Source organism: Camelus bactrianus, chromosome 1 (assembly GCF_048773025.1).
Source record: "Camelus bactrianus isolate YW-2024 breed Bactrian camel chromosome 1, ASM4877302v1, whole genome shotgun sequence".
In the NCBI taxonomy this organism is placed as follows: domain Eukaryota; kingdom Metazoa; phylum Chordata; class Mammalia; order Artiodactyla; family Camelidae; genus Camelus; species Camelus bactrianus.
Window position 1 is genome coordinate 47,646,303 of NC_133539.1, and position 22,301 is coordinate 47,668,603.

Here is a 22,301-nt window from a genome sequence, read left to right on the forward strand (position 1 = left end):
TGTATAGCACAGGGAAATATACACAAAATGTTATGATAACTCACAGAGAAAAAAATGTGACAATAAGTGTGTATATGTCCATGAATAACTGAAAAATTGTGCTGAACACTGGAATTTGACACAACATTGTAAAATGATTATAAATCAATAAAAAATGTTAAAAAAAATAAATAAAGACCACTCTTTCTCTGAGCCTCCTACCCACCCACTTTTTTTTTTTTTAATGACTGATATGCTCCTGAACTCCCTAGTCATGAATCATGACTTTTGATTCCAGCTGAGCCCTTGAGGCTCCAAGTCTGGTTTTGAAACACTTGCACAACTGATATTTTGGGCCAGGCAATTCTTTCTTGTTCTCCAATGTTCTGTACATTGTAGAATGTTTAGTAACACCCCTGGTCTCCAAACAATAGATAGTGGTAGCTCCACACCCTCCTCCCTCTCCGCTTGACAACCAAATGTCTCAGGAATTGGCCAAATGTCCCCTGGGAGAGATCGAGTGCAAAATAGGTGAGAACCTCTCCAGGTCTGCCTTCATCTTTCTTCTGAGGTCTCCTTCCTTCACCAAACATGATCCAAGACAACTCTATGCCAGCTGCCTCAACCATGGCCCATAGCTGATTCGTGGAAAAACCCAAGCTTCCCAACAGACGCCAGGAATGCAGATACATCCTAAACTTCATCCCTCTGCTCCACTGCATGGTCTGCTTTAGATTTCTCAGGTGGGATTCAAACACTGGAACACGGTACAGTGTTCCCTAAACTGCACTGTACACCCACATCTCAGTGGTCTCCTTAAAGCCCCATGCTATTGACATGAGGGCTCTCACAAGAAATTATCTCCAATAATCCTTCTCCAAAACCTTCATCTTGACCATTTCATGCCCTTCAAGTACAATTAAAATGTAACTACTTCCTTTGTAAAACCTGCCTACAATTCAGTCCTTCCTTCAGATCTCTTAATACCTGGGCTGAATTCCATTTTAATGCAGCGTTATCAAGTGTTAAGAGAACTTATAAAGTCTGTATTATTCCTTACCCTGCTGGGGTTTTGTTTTGGTTTTCTTACTTGCCATTACATAGAAAGTATATTTGTAGATCACAGCTTTGTCCATTTGTTACAATATTTCATTCTAATTGTAGTTCTACCCATTGATCTTCCCTTGCAGTTTTGCTAACATTTATTCCAGGCATTATGTTTGTGACTCAGCTCCTTTCATCTATAAATGAGAATTTGGATCAGATCATTTCTAAGGACATCTGATTCTGAGTTGCAAATTCAGTGTACTGCACTCATAATGTTAATCTTACTTCATTATTTAGGTACAGTGTCCCACTTAACTTCTTGTGCTCTGGGATCCATTTTATCTCATACCATGGTTAAAACTATCCTCACTCCATTGGTAGATGGGTAGAGGGTAATATTTATAAAGGAACTCCTTGAACTTTAGAGATGAAAAGGATCTGATATCCCTGAGCAATTTATGAGAAATACTTCAGTCAAGCTCCCAGAAAGATTAGCTCCTCAGGTACCTTTATTCTGAGTCCATGTCTCTTGCTATATAAACAACCTTGTATTTTAGCTGCTCCCCACAAGACTTTCTGCACCAAGGCAGAGGAAAAAGATAAGTTGTTTTAGAACATCACATTTATTTCATTTTTCATCTAAATACTGTTAAATTTGTACACCTGAGAGTGGATGGCACATGGAAGCTATGCAGCCATACGCTCAGTAACCAACAGGATAGTGAACCATACATTTCCTCAGCCATTCCAGACGTGCATCCCGAGAACAGCCGGCCACGTGGAGGACCGTCACAAGCTCCACAGGGAGGAAGACTGAATTAACTACATGATGTCCTGCAAAGGGTATTTTACTACTTCACTGACCATGAGGATTGTTCAGTAGTTCTCTTTTGTCAGTAGAACCATTTCCATCAACAACATACAGCTTAAAATAACATTTTAATTTTTACTTCATTTTTTTCCCTTGTGCTACTAGATTTACAGCAGCAATAAACTCTGAAAAGTCAGCAAATCCATTTGATGGAAAGCAAGGTGGAAAGGGAAATAAATATTTAAGAAGACCAATTATTTTTTATTTGAGAAGTCATCATTCATAAGCAGGACCTTGAGTACAATTTAAACACAACCCACAGTATTTTGGCATAAAACTTTGCCCTGGCACTTTATTTTAAAAAAAAATACATGGGTAAAGTGTATAGATACAAGTAATTTTAAACAAATATGTGAGTACCTTTTTAGAGAAAATATCTACTTCTTACGACCAAAAAAAAAAAAAAAAAAAAAAAAAGATTCCCACATGCCATGACGGAAGGCTAAGTCCTCACCACTAAGCACCCAAAAGGGGCTTTTTTCTCCTGGACCCCTTCAGGCTGTGTCCTCTACTCGTGGAGAAGTCCAAATACCAATTTTTTAACTGAAGGGAAATAGATCAGATAGCTGAATTCTGTACTCTATTTTAGAAAAACTGGTTGAAGTTTTTGGATGGCTATTCTCCAGGATTCCTTTTAACAGCATCATGTTCAGTATGAATCAAAACTGATGAGCTTTTTTACAAAGATTTTGTCACATTCAATCTTAGGAAAGGTTGTTGAAGGGTTACAAGTGTAGGTAGGTCCCATCATCCCGTATGAAATCGATAAAATATTCTCAGTTGAAACAGAAACAGCCTGGGTCATTCATTCTTAAGAATCATACAGGTCAAACCTTGCTCAGCCGAAAGCTCAACTGTATTAAAAAGGCGGCCAGCTCTGGGGAGCGGGTGACCTGCCCCCTGCCATTCTCCCACGTGGCTTGGCTGCCAGTAGCAGCATATTCAGCCCTTTGGAAAACACACCATTTCCTGCACTCTCTTTAAAATATTTGGGATGTCAAGTCCTATTCACAAAACAGGATGTGACATAAGTACACCTTTCCCTTGAAGATAAAGGGCTTTAGGCTTATAGGTCTAAAGTGATAAGTGTTTGATTTGAGTCAAACTTAAGCTTTGGAGTCTAGTTCAACCGAGTTTATAACAAAAACAACTGAGGAACTATCTGCAGTTCTGGATGTAGAGCAAAGCCTGTTTGGCTGGTTAATGGCTTGGTTTTGGTTTTGGTTTTGGTTTTTTTTGAAGACAACTGCAGTCTCTCAGATACTGGAAGCCAGTGTGTAAATCTTATAGCATTGCCCTCATAATGTATCATACATTAAAATTTTCTACAATGTGGATAGTCAGAAATAAAGTGCGAAAATATTTAAAAATCATTTCACTACCTTTGGGTATTAGATTTTTGTTTCTTACAACAGGAATCTTTACTCTATCAATAATTTATGTGTTATAAGAGATAAGACTTCTGCTAACAGATGAGAGTCTGGTTGAAGGCTCCTGAAGGAAGTTTTCTCCATCTTTTTTTCCTACTGCTCACAACCACTCCACCTTCTTAATTCCTAGTACAGCTATGGCTGAGGTGAGGAAATACATTATTATAGAGTTGAAGTTTAAGATGATGTCAGGATATCATATCTCCAGATTTGGTGGGACACAACCACTATTTCTCAGAAACGGGACTGGCAGGTGTGGAGGATGTAAGCTGGGTGGAACGGTATCTAACCACGGGTGCATCTGCTCCGAGGTCTTACTCCTGCGTCTCCAGGGCTGACCAAACAAGACAATCACTTCATGTGTGGTTATTGTGCATACTTACCAAAAAGTCACAAAAACATCCTCTCTGCGAAGACTGAGCTGGCTTGTTGGAAACTTGATACTCCAGTGCATCCGTTAAACTGTATATTTCATGATGACTCGTTTCACATTATGAGTCCCACTTCAGTGGTCACAGTTTTCAGTGCCACTTGCATGATGAATGGCAATAGGCTAGATTAAGCAATGTTTTCCTTAGAATATTTGGTATTTTATAATGAGGCACAGTGGGTGGGTGGTCCTAACACCTTCCAATCCAGGCTCTGAAAGCTCTGGGCAAACCCCACCAGGAGATGAGCATAAATATTTTCATTGTGTGGTTTAAAAATGGACAACCTGGCTACAGCCAAAGTTCGATTATGGATGAGGAAATCTTTCTACTTGGACAAATGCAACCTCTTTCAAAAACTCCTGCAAGCAAAACATTTCCTGTTTTCACTGCAGCATCCTGGTATGCAGTCAGCAAATTAATCCTTACAGTCCTCAGCCAACTCTTCTTTCCAATTATCGTTCTATCAAGATTCTGTAGAAATTTGCATTGGCAAAAACAACTCTGGCAAAGGTAATTTAATAGCTTGTGTTGGAGAGGGTTTTAAAGTAAACGCTTATTCTGTAAAACAGAAGAAAACAATTCTTGTCTTCAGTTAATCTGTAAGTTTCAAGGATGGGAGGGGGAGATTGAAGAGCCACAGAGAAGGTGAGCCATCTGCAAATGTGACACGAAGCATGCAATAGAGAATGTCCAAGACTTTTCTCTGGGGTGACCCAAGGGAACACCGTTTATACTTGTGTGGTTGAATTACAGGAGCCCCCGTGGCACGTAGAACTGTCCGGAGAAGTCTGACACTTCTTGGCCTTGAGCCAGAGTGGAGTTCATAAACTCTGCATCAGAATCACGAGGGGACAATGAAATATGTGGCTTCCTAGACCTCCTCCCACCCCAACAAAGCATCAAAACTACCTGGGATGGGGTTCAAGAGTTGGCATTTTAATAAATGAGTCTCATGTATCCTAAGATTTGGGAACCACAGACCTAAGCTGTCTCTCTAATCCAGGTCTCTGTAGGTGATATTAACATCCAACCATCTCTCCAAGTGGCTTTTGTGATTGTGGCTTACTCTCATTTGAATTTATATAACCTTATTAAGACTAATTAGGAAAATTATGACCCACATGGTTCAGTCTCAGAATAATGACACAGTCCTACGACTACAACCCAGCCATCAAAAATTAATTTCCAAGTAACAGCAAGGCTTTACTTTCATTTCTGGAACAAACATGAGTTGCAAGAAATTTATGGGTTTCTTCACAACACCCCCTTCCTCTCCCGTCTGCTCCTCTGCACACACCCTGCTGCTCAGACTTCAGCAATCTCCACCGCCAAGCTCCATGAGAACGTTCCATTCTTTTATCCTGCCAATCCTCCTCATAATTCTGCCCCACAAAGTCCTTAAAAATGAGTTTGGCAATGGCAGGATCCTCCTTTGAGGTTGGAGGGAGGAAAACAGGGCACAGAAAAAGCCAGTCCAATGAGCCTCAGGAGGAGGGTGTGGGAGCCTGTGTACAAAAATAATTTTAATCCCAACGCATTTATAGGTTTATGTATCATGTTCTTCGGATGGAGTAGATTATAGGGGAGAGATAAGTGGGGACCAAGACATGGAGGAATGACAGTTTCTCAGGCTCCTAAGGGAGTTTGGCCCCATTCATATGTTAAGTCATTTCATAGTTGGTGGTTCAAATGAGAAAGAAAAAATTTACAGAGACTTCAATTTTACGCTTTCTCATGGTCTCTAAAATGTACAGTAACTAAGACATACTTTTTACAATTACAAAGCATAAGAAGATTTTTAAAAGCTAGTTCTTCCCTACTAAAGAGATGAAACTTGAGAAGTCTAATAAAAAAATAAGGGAAACGGTCATGTGCTTCTGCACAACAGAAAAGCCACAGGTGGAAATTATGGTCTCCAAGTGATGCCATAAATCAGTTGATTTTAAAGATCTGATCAACTTGAAATGAAGTTAGAAAGTTAAACTCTAAAGCTGATATTCATATGAAAATTATTGTTTTATTATTACCAAGTATGACTATTAATATATGTATTTTTAAAATGGGGAAAAGCCCATGTCCCATTGTTCTGGTCACTTTCCATGCATTCTCTCTCGTTCTAACTACAGCCTTACAGGCTGCCTTATTACTCCTATTTTTACAGAAGAGAAAGCCGTTTTTCAGAGAGGTTAAATCAGCTAATTCAAGCAGCAAAACGGGGGTGTGGGTGGGTTCAGGACTGAAACCCAGTCAGCCTGTTTTAAGACTTTTTCTTCCTTCCACCCAACAGTGCCCTGAGTTCCTTACAACTGAATTCTCTTTCTGGAAGAGGTGTCTGCAGGCTGACTAGATGGGACACATTCAAGGCAGCATGTTGCTGTGGATTTCTGCGAGTGAACTACCGGGTAACACATCGTGTAAGGCGGGGTAGGTAACTCGCTGTGTCTGAAGATGCCGCACGTGAAGCTCGTGTTTCCTTCATACCCAGGGCCGCCCAAGGTGAAGCTGGCCAGGTGCTCCCAGCGGCTCTGCATCCGGGAGGCTTACGAGCCCCCCAAGCCCATGCCCCGCTGCACCGCCCACCATACCATCCTGCTCAGCAGGACCTCTTGCCCTCCCCTGCTGTCATGTCTGATGAATATTCCTTCTTCTATCTGTTTTGGAATCCTGGGCCCCTGCCTCATGGTTTGGCCTCCAGCACCCCGTACACAGCAGTGTCTCCCTGCTTACAGTTTCCCGTGGGAAACTTCCCCCGTGGCCCCTCCAGGATCGTTGATCAGCTGAACCAGCTATTGTGCCGGTGCTCCTTCAGCTGACCCTGTCCTCAGTCTCACCCATGCCTGTGGCTAGAAACCGAGAGCCTTCCTCCACTGTGCAGCCGGTCCTTCCTCGGCTCAGCGGTTCCCCTCTCCAGAGCCTCACCCCTGCGTTACAGCCCTGATTCCGCTCTTCTCCACACCCTATAAAGTCTTTGGCTAAAATCTCGCTGTAGAGATCACCTGACCTGCTCAATATGGCCCTGCCATCACTCTCCGTTTGCCTGAGTGACCTTGAGAAACAGATACTGGAATGTTCTCTCAGTATATGTCAGAGACATCTGCTTTGGTGTTTTGTCCCAATGATAGAACCACGAATTGATGAACCGGATAATCTCACTAGGGAAACTTGGCTTCATTTCATTGATATAAATCATAGAATTTCAGCTCTTGAGACAGTGCTTCATTCTGCAGATGAGAAAGGGACTGGATGAGTAATAAGTCATGATTGCAGTCATGACGCAGTGACGACTGTTGGTGTTGATGTGACACTTGCTATTCATACAGGGCCAGGCATCCTGCTTTACAGGTGAGCTCATTTAACCCCAACAAGGCCCTGCTTGGTGTTCACAAGAAGCACAGCACCTGGGTTCTGTAACACTAAGATCATGGAAATAAAAATCACTATGACAACTAGTTAGCCCCATTTATTCCAGTGGACCCTCTTATTCAGGAAAACAATCCCAATCCAACAAGAATCCAAACTTTAGCTCAGATTAAAACTGCTTCCTCCCACAGCGTTAACTTACAGCGACTTTTCACGGAATCACTCTCTGAAAAATTCATGAATCATCACGGCCCCTAACCTGAAGACATTTAGATATTTTCACTCGTTTACATGCGACACTTTTCAGTGACATTTTTCCAGCTGTGGCAGGTCAGTAGCAACATAGGAATTGAAAGTTCTTGCCTGAAAATGGTTACTCAGATGGTCGGAAGCAAGGAAACCCAGAGAGTGAGGATAAACACGTTATGTGGTTGATCAACAGTTGTCAGGGACATGTAATTTGCATTTTAGGAACTGAAAGAAAGTAGGCAACGTAAGGGCTGTATTATATCAAATACATGTGAATACTTTTTAAATACTTCTGTGAATTTTTTAAATCTGTAAGGGAAATGTGATGTTCAGCATTTAAGACCTAACCCATTTTCACCTACTGACACTTATATTAACAGCAAACATGGTTTCCTCAGCCGTGGAATTGCTGGAACGCCCTGAGGAGAGGCTGGCTGGCCTCTGTCAGATGAGAAATCTGCTGCTGGCTTGGTAAATTGGTTCTATAATGTGATCTTTATGCATATCAGACACGGTTGTTTTTGACTTGGCCATGACTGTACAAAACTCAAGGGTTCCGGGACAGAGGGCATCTCATAATGTTTACCAAGCAAGCTCCTGGTTATTAGTAGGTTTCCTGGATACCAGGGAGCCCTGACCACCTGCCCCCAGAATGCAGCCAGCTTAGCGTGCCCGGCCCGCTGTGAGTTAGAAGCCAGTCTCATGTGCATCTGGGGAAGGCAGGATAGTTGTCCAAGTCTGCACACTTCGGAACGAGCTAGTTACAGAATACCCAGCAGGAACTAGAGCAATGGCAGCCTCTTGCAGGGAAATTCCTCAGGTAGCCAATGTGGGTTTCTTCTCATAAAGCACCTGTCTCCTTAAACCGATATTGCAGCAGATAAAATACAATCCAGTCTCACACCCTAATTCAGCCAGCCTGCCTCCTATGCTTACATTATTTCCCACAGAAGAGCCTGGATCCTCATTCTCTAATGACTGGGAGAGGTGCCCAGGGGATGGGGACAATGGCAGGTGAGACAGTGGGATGTATGTACCTATATTCCTGGCTTCTGCACGGGGCTGGGGGTATTGTCGTTCTTTGACTATGACTAAAAGAACAGTCAGAGGAACTGCTTCTGAATGAATAGTTTGGGACAGAGAATCCCCTTTTCATACGCATCCATGGTTCACAGCTCCTTGGTGGTGGCAGAAATGAGCCTAGCACAGTTTTCTGCTATTTGGACCGTGGTCTTTCTAGGATAGCAGGCACTGGCTGCACATTTGAACCACCAGACAGCTTAAAACTAACATTGTTTTGATTCAGTTGGACTGAGGGGGAGGCCCAGGCACTGTATTTCTAATTCCCCAGGTGCTTTTGTTACAGAGCCAAACCTGGGTCTGCTCAGCTGCGTGCAGCAAGGCCAGTCTACGGATACTGGCTTGTGGTGAGGGAATGAAGTGCAGCCTTTCCTGCAGGGCCAAGCAGGCAGTGTGGGCAGCTAACGCAAGACCTAAACTCTCAGCTGGCTTTCAGGGAAAGGTTTTTAAAGACAGGGTGAGGGAGACGGTTTCAGGGTGTATGACCAGGCTCGTGGACATTCTTTCTATTGGTTGGTGGTGAGGTAACTGGGAATCAACATTATCAACCTTCTGGTTCCAACCGATCTGGGATCTATGTGCTCGTGGTCAGCATGAAGTTAGCTTCCTCCACCTGGTGGGGGTTTCAGTATCTGCAAAACAGCTCAAAGCTATGGCTCGGAATATGATCAATAGCCCTTGAAAAGGTCCTGGACTTTGTTTAATGGCTAAATTATTTTTTTGTCTTGCTTGACTGTTTTCCTTTGTTTCTGCATTTTCTTACTTCTGATTAAATCTGCTCTTTGGAACTTGAGGAAGAAGCCTAGGAGGCTAAAGTTTTCTGGAAACAGGAGGCAGGCAGAGTACACGGGGTGGTCTGTCCCAGGAAGGCCCCATAGGGTCCTGCTCAGTTACACTTCTAACATGTAGCCAGAATTGAGAACCACGATTCCAACAGATTTTGTTCACATATGAGTTATAAAAATTAAGTTTTAAACGAATGTCAGCAGGTACAGTTGACATCTTTAACAGGTAACATTCTGAGGGGGCTTGACCAAAATTGATTGATGGTGTACATGAAAATGCTTTGTAAACTATACAGTGCTAACTAAGAATGTTTTTATTTTCAGCAACAAATGCTTCCTAAGAACACGTATGCTGGCAGTTCTGAAGTTAGTAGCCGTGGTCTTTACCCTTAAGAGCTTGCAGCCTAATGGTTTACAATCTAATAGATGGCCATTTATCTCTAGTAATTGCAGTCACTTTGTAGGCCAGACAAGCCAGGCAGCCAGGGGGTTAATGATCAGCAGCAATTGTGACACAAGTTAAAAGCCAGGGTGCCTGCCAGTTTTTAAGGGCTCTCACACAAAGAGAAGCTGAGAAACCAGATAAGCAAAGGTCACTTCTGAATTTCAAGTAGATCTGGGGCTCCCTTTCAGGTGTCCTGGGTGAGATTAAGAAGACAGTCAAAACTCTAAAGATGATTCCCATGTAATTAATTTCATTCTGTGGCAACCATTGCCTGGGGCCAGCACTGCCCCCAAACAGCACGAGTGAATGTCTGATGCTCTCAGATCAATAAGAGACAAGAAACTGTGGGAAAGCAACCCCTGCACTTGTAGGCATATCTTTTCATTGGAAAATATAAATTTGAGCTTGATAACCAGTAGAGTTAATCTCTGTGGGGGCTGAGGTCAGAATTATCTGCGTTTTACAGATAAGCACCCCCTCCCTTTGTTGGGCTGTACTACACTTCCCCCCCTCCCCAAAGTTTTCTCTAGCATTTCACACGAGTTGTGATAATGTAGGCAGGATCACTTTTGCCTCAGTTTTGGAATTGCAGCTCAGGTATGCCCATCCCTTTTGTGCAGGTTGTCCATAACGCAAACAGAGAAACCTATGGGAGGGGCTCAAACTGCAATGTTAATTACAGTATAATGAGCATTGGGTGCAGTTAAGCCAGGTTCTTCTCTATCGCACAGCTGCAGCGCTTAATCCTAGCCGGCTTCTTTGCGGGCCCTCACTTAGAGAAAGTTTTTGGAGCCCCTTATCCTGAGCACAGGCGTATTGTTATTTTCTGGGTCGCTCCTTCCCCCCCTGCCTCTCCCCCTGCCTAGTACTCATTCCTATTTAACTATCTAACAATCCCACTCTTCCCGAGATGCTGCCTCCCCTGTTCCCGTGGTAGCCAGTGAGTCACATTACAAGAGAGTCACAGAAGGGCTCATTAAATAGCAAGGGCTTCTGATACTGTAGGGCTAAGACTTGATTTGTGAACGCTTATTTGGTAAGCCATCACACGTATGGTAGAAATCATTAAGCCCCACAACTTGCCCCTTTACCTTCACTTTTCTCTCTGTAAACAGGTTAGTCACCTATGCTTAAGAATTCCCCACCATTCCCTCATTCTTGATTTGCAGGATTTGTCTGAGACTGCTGATTTAAATCTGAGAACTTGCATTGGCGGTTTTGTTTTATCCCCGTGTTCAGCTTTATCCTAGTGCTGACAACTGTTTTTCTGGCTTAAACCTTCACTTCTTTCATGGTTGTATTAACAGAGGAAGAACAGAACCAACCCTGTTGAAACAGCCTCCATCATTCTTTAGCCCATGCATTCTATTACTTTAGCCCTGCACGTCGAGAGTTAGAGAAATGTTGCTGTGTTCAAATAAGTTAAGTTTCCTTTAGAAAGTTCCCATCCCGTGGTCCTGGGTTAGTTATGGCCGTTACTTGTAGGTAAATTCACTTTTAGCCTAGAACTCCTTAGAATAAGCAGAGAGAAGAGAGATTGAGTAAAAACTGCTAACAACTTGAATTTTTGCAGCTTTGTGATTCTGCCTACGTGAGCAAGAACAAAGAATGTGATGTTTCCTTGAAGGCCAGGTGGCTCCAAGAAGTCTGCAAGCCTGCCTTCACCCTTTCACTTCCCCCTTTTTCTTCAGCATAAGAGAAGCCTTAACTCCACCCCGAATTAAGACAGGACACCAGCCTGCCATCTTCTTGGTCTGCTAGCTTTCCAAATTAAGTTACTACTTCTCACCCTAATGTCTTGTCTCTTGACTTATAGGCCTGTCTCATAGGTGAGCTTGGACTCTAAGTTTTGAGTTCAAAACCCATGAATTCAGAGAAATTATTTTACCCTCCTTATAACACCTCAGTATCTTACAGGAGGCAAAGCTTCTGACAAGCCTCCTTCCATTTTCCCCCCACCATTCCCTTCCGTACCAGTAGTCAGGCATCTATTACCCCATTCCTGCCCTCCTGCACGTAGGTATCTGACAAAAGACTACTCTTAGAGAACTTCAGATTCAGTTTGAGCTGATGATGGTGCTCTGTTTGGAGAGCACCTGCAACAGAACCAGATCTGTTTTGCCCTAAACACAGCAAGCCAGGATGCTGAGACGCCAGGATTTTGAGGCAGAGTAAGTTACTCGCAGCAAGAGAGACAAAGAGACAGAAGGACAGAACAACTAAACTTCCCCCCACCGAAGGCCAGGGGCCCGGGTATTTATGGGATGAGGAATGAAGCAGCTGGGCTTTTGCGGCATGGGGGAGCGTGGGGAAAGGAGATTGGAAAAAGGTGCCCTAATCTTTGTTCTGCGCAGGCGTAATTGGGCTACAGACCCCCTACAGTTCAAAAGGTCACCCAGCACGCATGCCCAGTTGGAGGGTGGGTGCTCCTATCTGGCCTTTTTTTATTGGAGAGTCAGTTTACAATGTTGTGTCAATTTCTGTGAGAATGCTTCAGTCATACATGAACAGACATATATTTATTTTCATATTCTTTTTCACCATAAGTTACTGCAAGATATTGAATTTAGTTCCCTGTGCTATGGTCCTATCTAGTCTTAATCAGCTCAGCTTCAACTAGAGGCAGCTGACTCCAGCTCCTGGACAACAACTCTGGCAAACAGTTTATTGTTTAGGCCACGTGCTGCTTGGAGAACATGCAAGTCTTAAAACGACCTTGATTAGTGAAGGCGGGTGAAATGGATTTAACCCACAGTTTCACACCCAAATGCCTAGGTGTGGCCCCGAGGGCTGAACGCTTACCTTCACACCTGTTACAGCAGCAAGGCTGTGGACCAGGAGCCAGAGGTGCTGAGGGCTGGCCTTCTGCTCTGAGATTCTCCTGCATCTGGTGCTGTGAGCACCTCATTTCTCAGCCATGGTGTAAGAGTAAATGTAGTCCTGACAACAGACTGGTTATCTGTATGGAGCAAAAGATACAGTTGAGGTGCGTGGAGTGTGTGCTCCCTGGTTACACTCTATACTTCAGCAGTGACCCTCTGCCTTAGTTAGGTCCCCATTGACCCTTCTCTCTCCCACCTTGTACTTTAATTTGAGCTGTTCTCTTAATTGAAATACTGAACTATTTTGTTAAAGGTGGCGTACCATAGCAGTTTAGACTGCAGCCCTTGGAGTCAGACTGCCGGCATTCCAATTCTGCTCTGTAGTTTTAAGCAAGTCACTTAATCTCTGTGCCTCAGTGGCCTCATCTATAAAATGGGAATGATAAAAATCATATCTACTCTTATATTATTGTTGACGATTCTATAAGATAATAAGCAGAAAGTGCTTAACACAGTGACAGGCACAGAAATGTTCATTAAACATTAGCTTTTATTCATAATAGTTCAAGTTCTTCACTTTTTCAACACCTCAACATGCCTCAACTTCTCCAGAAAACCTTTTCTAACCAAATCTACAACTTAGTTTTCGTTGCATCTTTTGGCCCCAGTAAATGTACCCTTGAATAGCACTATACTCCTGCTATAGTTTTTGATGTTATACTTTATATATTTTATATATTTTCTTAAGGAATTTGATCTCAACATAACTTTCATCAGCTAGACTGTAAACTCTTTGGGCGAACAGAAAATCATGTCTTCTACCTACCTACTCACCCCCATCCCCACACCTTTCCAAAATCTGAGTGTGGTTTTTCTGCTATTACCTGCCCTGCTGGGATGGGATTGAAGAATTCCCTAGTCCATCCATCCAGCTGGCCTGTCTAGGAACAGGCTGGACCATTAGTCACAATACTGGGCAGAATTTTAAAAGCAGCCCTGTAATACCCAAGACCCATCTGGAACCTTGAAACTAGAGAGTTAGTACAATGCTTTGCCCTCTCTCAATCTCTGATTCTTTATTTACTAACTTTAATTTTTTGAGGCTGCATTTGTCACCCCACTAGATTGTGAACTCCTTTGAGGACAGGTAGATAAAAATTCCATAGACTGGGGAAGTGTGGACTAGGGAAGGAAAAGAGGGTTGCAGGACACTGGGGGAGGGGGAGGGAATGGGCCCTGCTCTGTGAGAGTCGAGAATAGTCAGAGGGTTGGGCAAGAGAAGCCACTGGCGATGGCAGAGGTAAGAGCAGAAGCACCTGTGATTGACTGGAGGAAGCTCACCAGGTTCCCCTGAATCTGGCGTAGCTTGGGAGGAAAGGCTGTAAGGAGTCTCCGGTCAGACAATCCTGAGCCAGCCTAAGAGACTTTCATACCTAAGAGTATAAACAGAGTGACCAGGAGGCCCCACCCTGCGGAGACAGCAGCATTCTGAGTGAAGCAGGAGATGAGGAGAGTGTCTCAGCACCTACTAGTGTGGACAGACGCTCCCCTGATCTCTTAACAATACCTTGAGTTCTAGGTATCAACACCCACGTGGTTTATATGCAGCCCTGGAAAGTGGAGGGAGAAATCTCCTTGGTAAAATGGGGACTCAAAAAACAAATTAATTTTATTATGGAAAACTAAAGTACATTTCTTAAATGCCTGAGTATGCAAGCTGAAATTCTTACCAGATACACACACACACACACACACACAAAAACACTTTAAAACTCCCCCTGAGAGAATCATTCCGTTTGGGCACTAAGCTATAACTTGGAAGACACAGTGGCCCTCCTTAGTATAAATATGGGAGAATGGGGTGGGTGTAGCTCAGTGGTAGAGCTCGTACTTAGCATGCAGGAGGTCCTGGGTTCAATCCCCAGTACCTCCATTAAATAAATAAATAAATAAATAAATAAGCCTAATTACCACCCCCAAAAAGCCCACAACAAATAAAAATTATAAATAAATAAATGGGGAAAAGGTGAAGGAGAGAGAGAGGAACGGAAAGGAAAGAAGTGCATATACAGAAGAGAGGGCCCTAGAGTTGTCACTGCCCTTGTTATTTTATTTAATGGTTCAGTAGACATTTGTTCAGCATCTACTTCATGCCGCCATGCTGGGTGTCTGGTCTGGGGAAGCGTGCGGGATTTGGCGGGGACGCTTCATCAGTTTTACTCCTCAAATTTCTGCACATTGTTCCCTGAGGAAGAATTCATGCACCACTTGCATTTCAAAAGAGAAAGGACATGTGAAGAAGAGCAAACTAAAGGTGGAGTGTGCAGAAAGGGGTGCGGCTGGAGCATGAAGGGTACGGGACGAACAGCAGTGCTAGGTGCTCCTTCGTCGCCAGGCTCTGCCCGGACTTCAGCAGAGCAGGAGTGAGCTCCACGTCATGCACTCTGTATGCACAGAACCCAGTGCGCGGGTTCACGCCTAGCATAGGAAGAAGTTTCCAGGGAACTGGGCGTTTTGCATCTGTCTCCAGGTGAAGCGTGTGTAGGCTCAGGTGAGAATAGTGCAGCCTACGGCCATTTTCACTGCCTTTTAGGAACCAGTTGCCAGCAACAAGAGCTACACACTCACAGTGCTTCTTGCTTTTGGAGTATCTGTGCTGGCCCAGACCCAGCTCCAGCGCTCACCACTTTTCCTCAGCTTCTGCTCTGCAGTGAGTCATTAGGCAATGGCTCCCTTTCGCCAGCAAATCAGTGGCAGAAACGTGGGGGGAGGAGGTGGCCCTGGTCAGTCCCTGGAGCTCACCTAACGGCAAATCCCACCGTCCACCCTGGGTGGGTGTCGTACTGACCACGAGAACCGCAAGCTTTGATCGTGTTGTACTTTGCACGGAGACTTCATGTTTTGAGGAGGTTACTCGCTACCAGGTTTAGACCCTCAGCTTCCAAGTCGGGAGGGTTTCCGTAGTGGAATGGACAATTCCTAGCTGCAGAAACGAAGAAATCTGTTCCCTGAACAGAGACGGACCTTACTTTTGAGGAGAGCAGTTTTCATCACTGACCTTACCTATGAAGTTTAGCTAATATCTTTTATCTTTATTTCTTTTTTGTGTTATAAAATTTTCAAAAATCAGTTTTTTACTTTTCATCATGTACATCATTCATGCACATATCTAAAACGCAAAGTCTTATACTTTAAAACTGAACTTTTTGGGTTTTTTTTCTAACTTGTTACTTACATGCATGTAATTGAGCTGCTTATTCTGCTTTTGGCTTTATTTATCAGTTTTAGACTTTATCTGTTTACTTCCCGTAATAGCAAATGACAAGTATTTAACTCTGTGACCCTCGTACACATCCCAGTGGTGGGCTGGAGCTTATTCTGACTGCTGGTATGAGCTGATTGTTAAATTTTCAGAAATTTTGCAAGCCAAATATTAAATGATTGGTAGCTTGGTGGGTAGGGTATAGCTCAGTGGTAGAGTGCAGGTTTAGCATGCACAAGGTCCTGGGTTCAATCCCCAGTATCGCCATTAAAAAATAATAATAATAAGTAAAAATTAAAAAAAAAGAATGGGTAAATACACTGAATCAGAAAAAAATTAAAAATAACTGGTAGCTTGAAATTGGCCACAGTGGGAGTATTTACACCATGGGAATCAGCAAATGTTACCAGGGCTATTTTCCCCTCAGAAAACTAGTTGTTAAACATTTCCCAGCATGCCACTGTTCTTCCTCCATACCCTCACAAATGCAGATTAATCTAAAAGTCAAAAGTTTCATTTTAATGACTCCGGTAAATTTTGTTCTCTTCATAGCCCATTGGTAGTCCTGAATTATTGACTTCCTTATTTTACATGGCGTTAATAATTGCCTCATTGTACTGGCACCTCCTGAAATTAATTGGACAATCCACAAAAAGGGAGACAGCCAGTAATTACATGCTTACGAAGTATTCTTGCCAAACAAATGAATCTGATCTATTTAAGCTTCTTCAGCTGAATACCAGTTTACTGATAATATGAAGAATAGAAAGCAAGTTAGATGACACAAGAAAGCAACCAACTAAATCTAGAACGCAGGATATCCTACGGGACCAATGACTCACTTTTCTTAGTAAATCAATAACATAAATGGAGTGGGGAAGTGGGTAAGAAACTATTACAGAAAAAACAGACTTAACGTCATAACCCCAATTTCCATGTATGGATCCTGCTTGGATCCGAGTTCAGATTAAGGAACAATAAAAAAAAGTATGCTTGAGAGCAGGGACATTTGCCCATAGACCAGGTATTAGACGACATTAGGGGTTACTGTCACCTTGTCCTGTCTGATAATGGCATAGAACTTACCTTTTAAAAAGTGTCCTTACTGGTATTAGATGAATAATAAAGTATTTGCAGAGGAAATAGTACATTTGATTGTTTTTTTTCTTTTTAAAAAATCCTGGGAAAATGTAGGAGGACAGATAAAACAAAGTGACAAAACTTCAGTAACTGTTGAAGATGGATGATGGTCTATAAGAGTTCATTAGATATGCCACTCTGAATATGTGTGAAATTTTCATAGTAAAAAATTTTAATCGCTTCATTTTAAACCTCCTTTGTGTTTTCTTTGTGCTTAGCCTTGTCAGTCTTTTCAAATGTACCAGCAGATTAAGTATCAATTAATGAATTAATACTGTTTTTGAAATCCTTAAACATCCAACCCATCAGTGTCATTTTTCAGGGTTTCCTCCGCAAGTCCCCTTCTTCCTTTTCAGTGGGGACTAGCTGCACATTGGGCTTTCTGCACAGCTGCTGGTGTGCACTTCCCTTCTCCGTGACCCTGGACTGCCCAGGCCTCTTTTCCTGTGTCAGATTCACTCTCTCCCTCTTTGTTGATAGATTCCCTCATTTTGCTGGAGCACCTGCTCCAGTAGCTTCCTAAGAAAAATTAAGCATGACGTACATTTTTCAGTCCTTGAATGTCTCCTCCCACATTGATTTGGCTTGACACTTTTCCCCTCAGAATTTTGGAGGCTTTTCACCATCGATTTCTAGCCTCCGGTGAAGGTGTTATGAAGCTCAATGCTGTTTTGATTTCCATTCTTTCCCCTTTTCTGAAGATTACAGAACTCAGCGTATGCTGTCGGTTGATCTCTTTCTACTTGTTACTGTACTAGACGTGCCTGGCACAATAACAAATACTTGTTATTGTGAAATGTGTGTCTGATAGGTTGGGGAAATTTTTCTGGTTTGTTTTGTTATCTTACATTTTCTCTGGGCTCTGTTCCTATGACTCTTACTCTTAGGATATTAGAACTATTAATCCCAATGTAGGATTTTATTTGGAAAAATGCTGTGTAAAACAAAACAAGTCAGGGAAGGTTGAAGGAGCTGCCAGACCAGGATGCTAAGCTGACCCAGGTGAGCAGAGCGAGAGAAGGGAGTCCTTGAGCCAAAGCCAGCTGACAGAGGAGTCCCCTGTGTCAATAAGGGTTGACCTTATTTCTGCTGCACTCGATCACCAGCTGTAATCTAAACGTAGGCACAGACTCAGCTGAAGTGCAGTGATGGCTTTCAAAGCGATGCACCTGGGGCCCTGGTCAATGACCTTCCCTAGAGCCTGAGGCGCCAACATCATGGCCACTACTGTCAAGCAGGTGCTATTATCATTGTAGGTTGACTGGGTCAGTCTATGTGCTATGCCTGGAACACTCAGAAAGCATTAGGGATTATTACTGAGTGCCAAGGAGAAACCTGCAAGGGTGTGTGATTGGCCAAAGAAACTTATAAATTTTATGCTCTGAATTTCAGGATCTATTTGCTTTTACTTTAAGCACTATTCTAATAAGCTTGGTTAACTTGAGTACAAGCCAAAGCCAGTTAAGAATGGCAGAGTAAAAAGAGACTGGAAACTTATTAGTGTTGTAACAATCAGAAAGCTGGGAAAGGCGTGTTTGACAGCAGGGACAGAGACAGAAAAACAACAAAAACCAAAATATAACAAAAGCTCATATTTGCAGAATGTTTAACATTTGGAAACATAGCCCCAGCAACTTCAATCGACATAGGCGCTTCTTGGGTTTTCAGAAATGTAACAACCAGTGTTCACAATAACGACTCTGAGAGCAAGAAAATGTCTCACCAGCACTCTGAGGAAGCAGGAAAGTAAGAAATGTGGTTTAGACAGATTTCCACACAGAATAAACTGCAGAGGAGCTCCACAGAAAGACTGAACCCTCCAGGATTCTGGACAGCTGGTAGTTTTATTGATGTAATTAAATATATGGCTTTTCTGTTTTCCTGTGCATAATTGCATAGCACTTCTTCCTGTCACTTGATAATGAGCAACCCTTACCCTTCTCATTTTATGACCCGATTTTATGTTGAGATCCCCACACCTTTCATGGCATCATCTCCGCCTGGGTTCACTTGCTTCCTAAGCAAACATAAAATCTCTCTGATAAATCATGAATAGCAGTAGAATTTCCAAGTCATTTAAAGTAAGCTCCTGCGGGGCTCGGCCATCCCATGACTGTCACCGAGGGGATTCTCTCTCCAGTGGCGCACACACCCTAGGCTGCCTGTCTGGATGCCGTCTGCCCTGCTTCCTCAACAGCCGCTTCACTTACACAGCACTTCCTGTTTCCACCCGGCCCTCCTCCCTGTGTTCCTGCTCTTGTATGTGAGCCCCTGACGTGCACGGTGCTCTCACAAATCCTGGTCAACAACAGAACTGCAGGCCTAGGATGTGACATCAACACCTTTGGAGAATAAAGAGCTTGACAACAGCTGATTTTCCAACCTTCAGGGGTACCGTCGGAGCCTGAGAAGCCACCGTCTGGAGCCTCAGGCGTCCACTATGAAATCAGGTTGCTCACAGCAGGCACAGTGGGATGGAAGCAGCCACACAAGTGAAACACAGAGAAAGACACACGGAGAGAAAGAGAGCTGAGAGATACGTATAGGGGCAGATACAGACAACATGCCAACGTGCACACAGGATCCTGCCTTAGCCCAGGCTGCTGTAACACAAATACCATAGACTGGGAGGTTTAAACAGAAATGTGTTTCTCACAGTCCTTCAGGCTGGGAAGTCCAAGGTCAAGGCACAAGCAGATTCAGTGTCTGGTGAGAGCCCACTTCCTGGTTCACAGATGATGGTCTTCTGTGTTCTCACACAAGGGGCAAGAGAGGTCTCTGGGGCCTCTTTATAAGGGCCCTGATCTCGTTCAGGAAGGCTCTGCCGTCCTGACCCAATCACCTTCCAAAGACCCCCACCTCCAAATGTGTCACACTGGGGTTTGGATTTCAACATACGAATTTGAAGGGGGACATTCAGTCCACAGCAGATCGCGAACATACTTAAGAACAAAAGCAGGATCCGCCTCATTTCCCCACTGATTTGTAAGCTCCTTGGGGGCAGAGCTCTGTTTGCCTGCATCTACACTTAATAAAATCTGGGAGGAGGAATGAGGAGGAACATACTGTCACGCTAAGCAGGCAGTGTTTAACTCATGTTGATAACAATGAACAAAGTACAATATTGTCCTAAAAGAAATCCCTCCCTGACATTCCTACAAGGATTAATATAGCTGTTAATTTGCACAGGTTTAATTCTCTCCAGTTCCTGGCTGTTACCTTCTTTTAAGTCATTTGTTTTGGTTTTGGTTTTGGTTTCGGCTTTAGAAAAGGGATCAAAAGGTTATGTTAGATTCCATACATCTTAATGGACAGCCAGTGGTTTTAAGGGCATTGAATTAATGATCCCTTCTTTCTCTTGTATTATCACGCACAGCCTTCTAAAGTCATCTGCTCTTCCGTGGGGAGTATTCCCCTTCCCATTTGTCCTGGATGGCAGCAGCACATTGTGCAATATACAGATCTACAGGTAAAACAACTGGGATCCCCAAGTAAAGCAGGCAGAGAGAACCTGAGTCCAGTATTTTGGATTGTTACTTTTTGGTCTTAGTTTTTCTATTCCATATTTTTTCTCATTTTTGTATTTTTTCAAGACAAAATTAAATGTGCTGCAACGCCTCAGGAATGAGTAAATTCAAACAACAGTTGAGTAACAAGCCTCAGAAATGAAAATTTATCTGAATTTAAAATTAAATTGTTTTGTTTTTCCACAAACTAAATTGGTCAGATATGAAAAAAAAAAAAAAAGATTATGAAGCATTCTAACTTTTGATTTGAGTACGAACAATGTGTTGGCTAATTTGTATTGATTTTATCTGCCAATCTAGATGCAATCACACTTTTAAAAGCAGATTCCTGTAATTTGCTTTTCTATAAAATGTCACCAATGCATTAAATACTTTGAAAACAGTCTCTGTAAATCAGTCTGCACTTATTAGATTTGTTTAAACGATAGCATTAGAATTCCATGCCGAGAGTTAATTTGGTTTTAAAATAACTCCCTACATGCAGAACATTTCCAAGGGCGGAGAGGCTAGTTCCCAATTATTTTCATGCCAGCAGTGCTAAATGTGTTTAATGACTCACTTACCTACCAGCTGTGGGTTCTCTGAACACCTCCCCATTCAGTGGAACACACACATTTTACCTCAGGCTATTTTATATTGAAAAATGGGGGAAATGCAGAACCATAGCCAAATGATAAGTTAAAGTTCTTACCTTGTTTCTGTCAAAGGTATTATAGACTTGATCAACTTGTTGACTGGCCTTTTGATTCAGATCTTGCAGACCCAAGAGTGTCTTAAATTCATGCAGTGTTTGCAGACCAGGTGGCTATTCCATCATAAATCCTCCATACCACACATAGGTCTCTTATGCAGGAATTGCTGTCTGACCACTGCTAGAGATTCGCTATTCCCCATCATGATTCATGGTCTACAGCTTTTTCTCAGTCTGTTTTCACGTTAGGTCTCTCTGGACTTAATCCCTCACTCTTCTCTAAAACTTGAAGTCAAGAGATACCCTTAGAAAGCTACTCTAAACTTCATACAGCTCTAGGCTAAATGAGTGTAGAAAGCCAATGAGACTGACTCATCTGTATAATTTTGAGACCAAGGTCACTTACCAACTGATGAGATTGTGCTTACTGCCATTCAGAGATAGCTTTCTGTGAAGGGCAGAGAATATTTTAGAGAGAGTAATCCTTGTCATATTGTTAATCATCAATTAAGCCTACATTATTGAGTGGTACGGTGGGGTCTAATGGAAGGAACTTGGATTTGCAATCAGGAAGCCTGGGTTCTAGGCTTTGCTCACCGCTTATTAACTATATGGTAGTTCTTATGTCTCAGTTTCCCCATCTGTCAAATAGTATCAAGAGAATTTGCCTTCTCACACCTGAATATTGTGAAGATAAACTTAGATGAAGAGCATGTTTTTAAGCCATGGAAAAATTAGACATTCTGAGTACTGTTAAATTAAAAGGAAGTCTATGTATAAAAGAGGGAAATGAGTACCAGGTAGTTAGTAGTAAGAAGTTTTAGATGTAGTAGGCAGTAGAGTGTGGTCTGCAGATAAAGGGACATACCAGGCTGTGTCTTCCGGCATTGAGCTTGTCACTGCACCTCCCTTTTCTGTTGTCTTTTGTCTCTCAAGTCTGCATCTCCCTATGCCCTCTGCCTGCCACTTTTATCCCACTCCAGTTCCTGAGCTTATCTTGTCCCAGCCAAGCCCCAACTGCCAATGCACTTGAGAGCTGAGCCAATGGGCCTAAGAACTGTATCCATGCCCAATAATGGAAATGAACTGCCCCATGTGGTTCCCAAGCCATTTTGCTACCAACCATACTTAAGTATAAGAGAATTACATCATTTCCATCTGCAGCATCTCATCCAAAGTATG

At 42.8% G+C, this 22,301-nt stretch overlaps 1 protein-coding gene and 1 long non-coding RNA gene across 2 annotated transcripts in view; both read right to left on the reverse strand.

The window, feature by feature from the left end:
- The window catches only part of LOC141577552 (uncharacterized), a 33,069-nt gene extending 10,972 nt beyond the window's left edge, over positions 1-22,097 (reverse strand). The window contains exon 1 of the long non-coding RNA XR_012506762.1: positions 21,988-22,097. This is a non-coding gene — a long non-coding RNA (uncharacterized LOC141577552). The remainder of the gene's footprint in view (positions 1-21,987) is intronic.
- Positions 1,883-21,553, reverse strand: GUCA1C (guanylate cyclase activator 1C). Its single transcript, XM_074361884.1, is given in 3 exon segments — positions 1,883-2,043; positions 21,119-21,311; positions 21,548-21,553. Coding segments are annotated over 3 exon segments (360 nt in total).
- Positions 22,098-22,301: the final 204 nt, after the last annotated feature.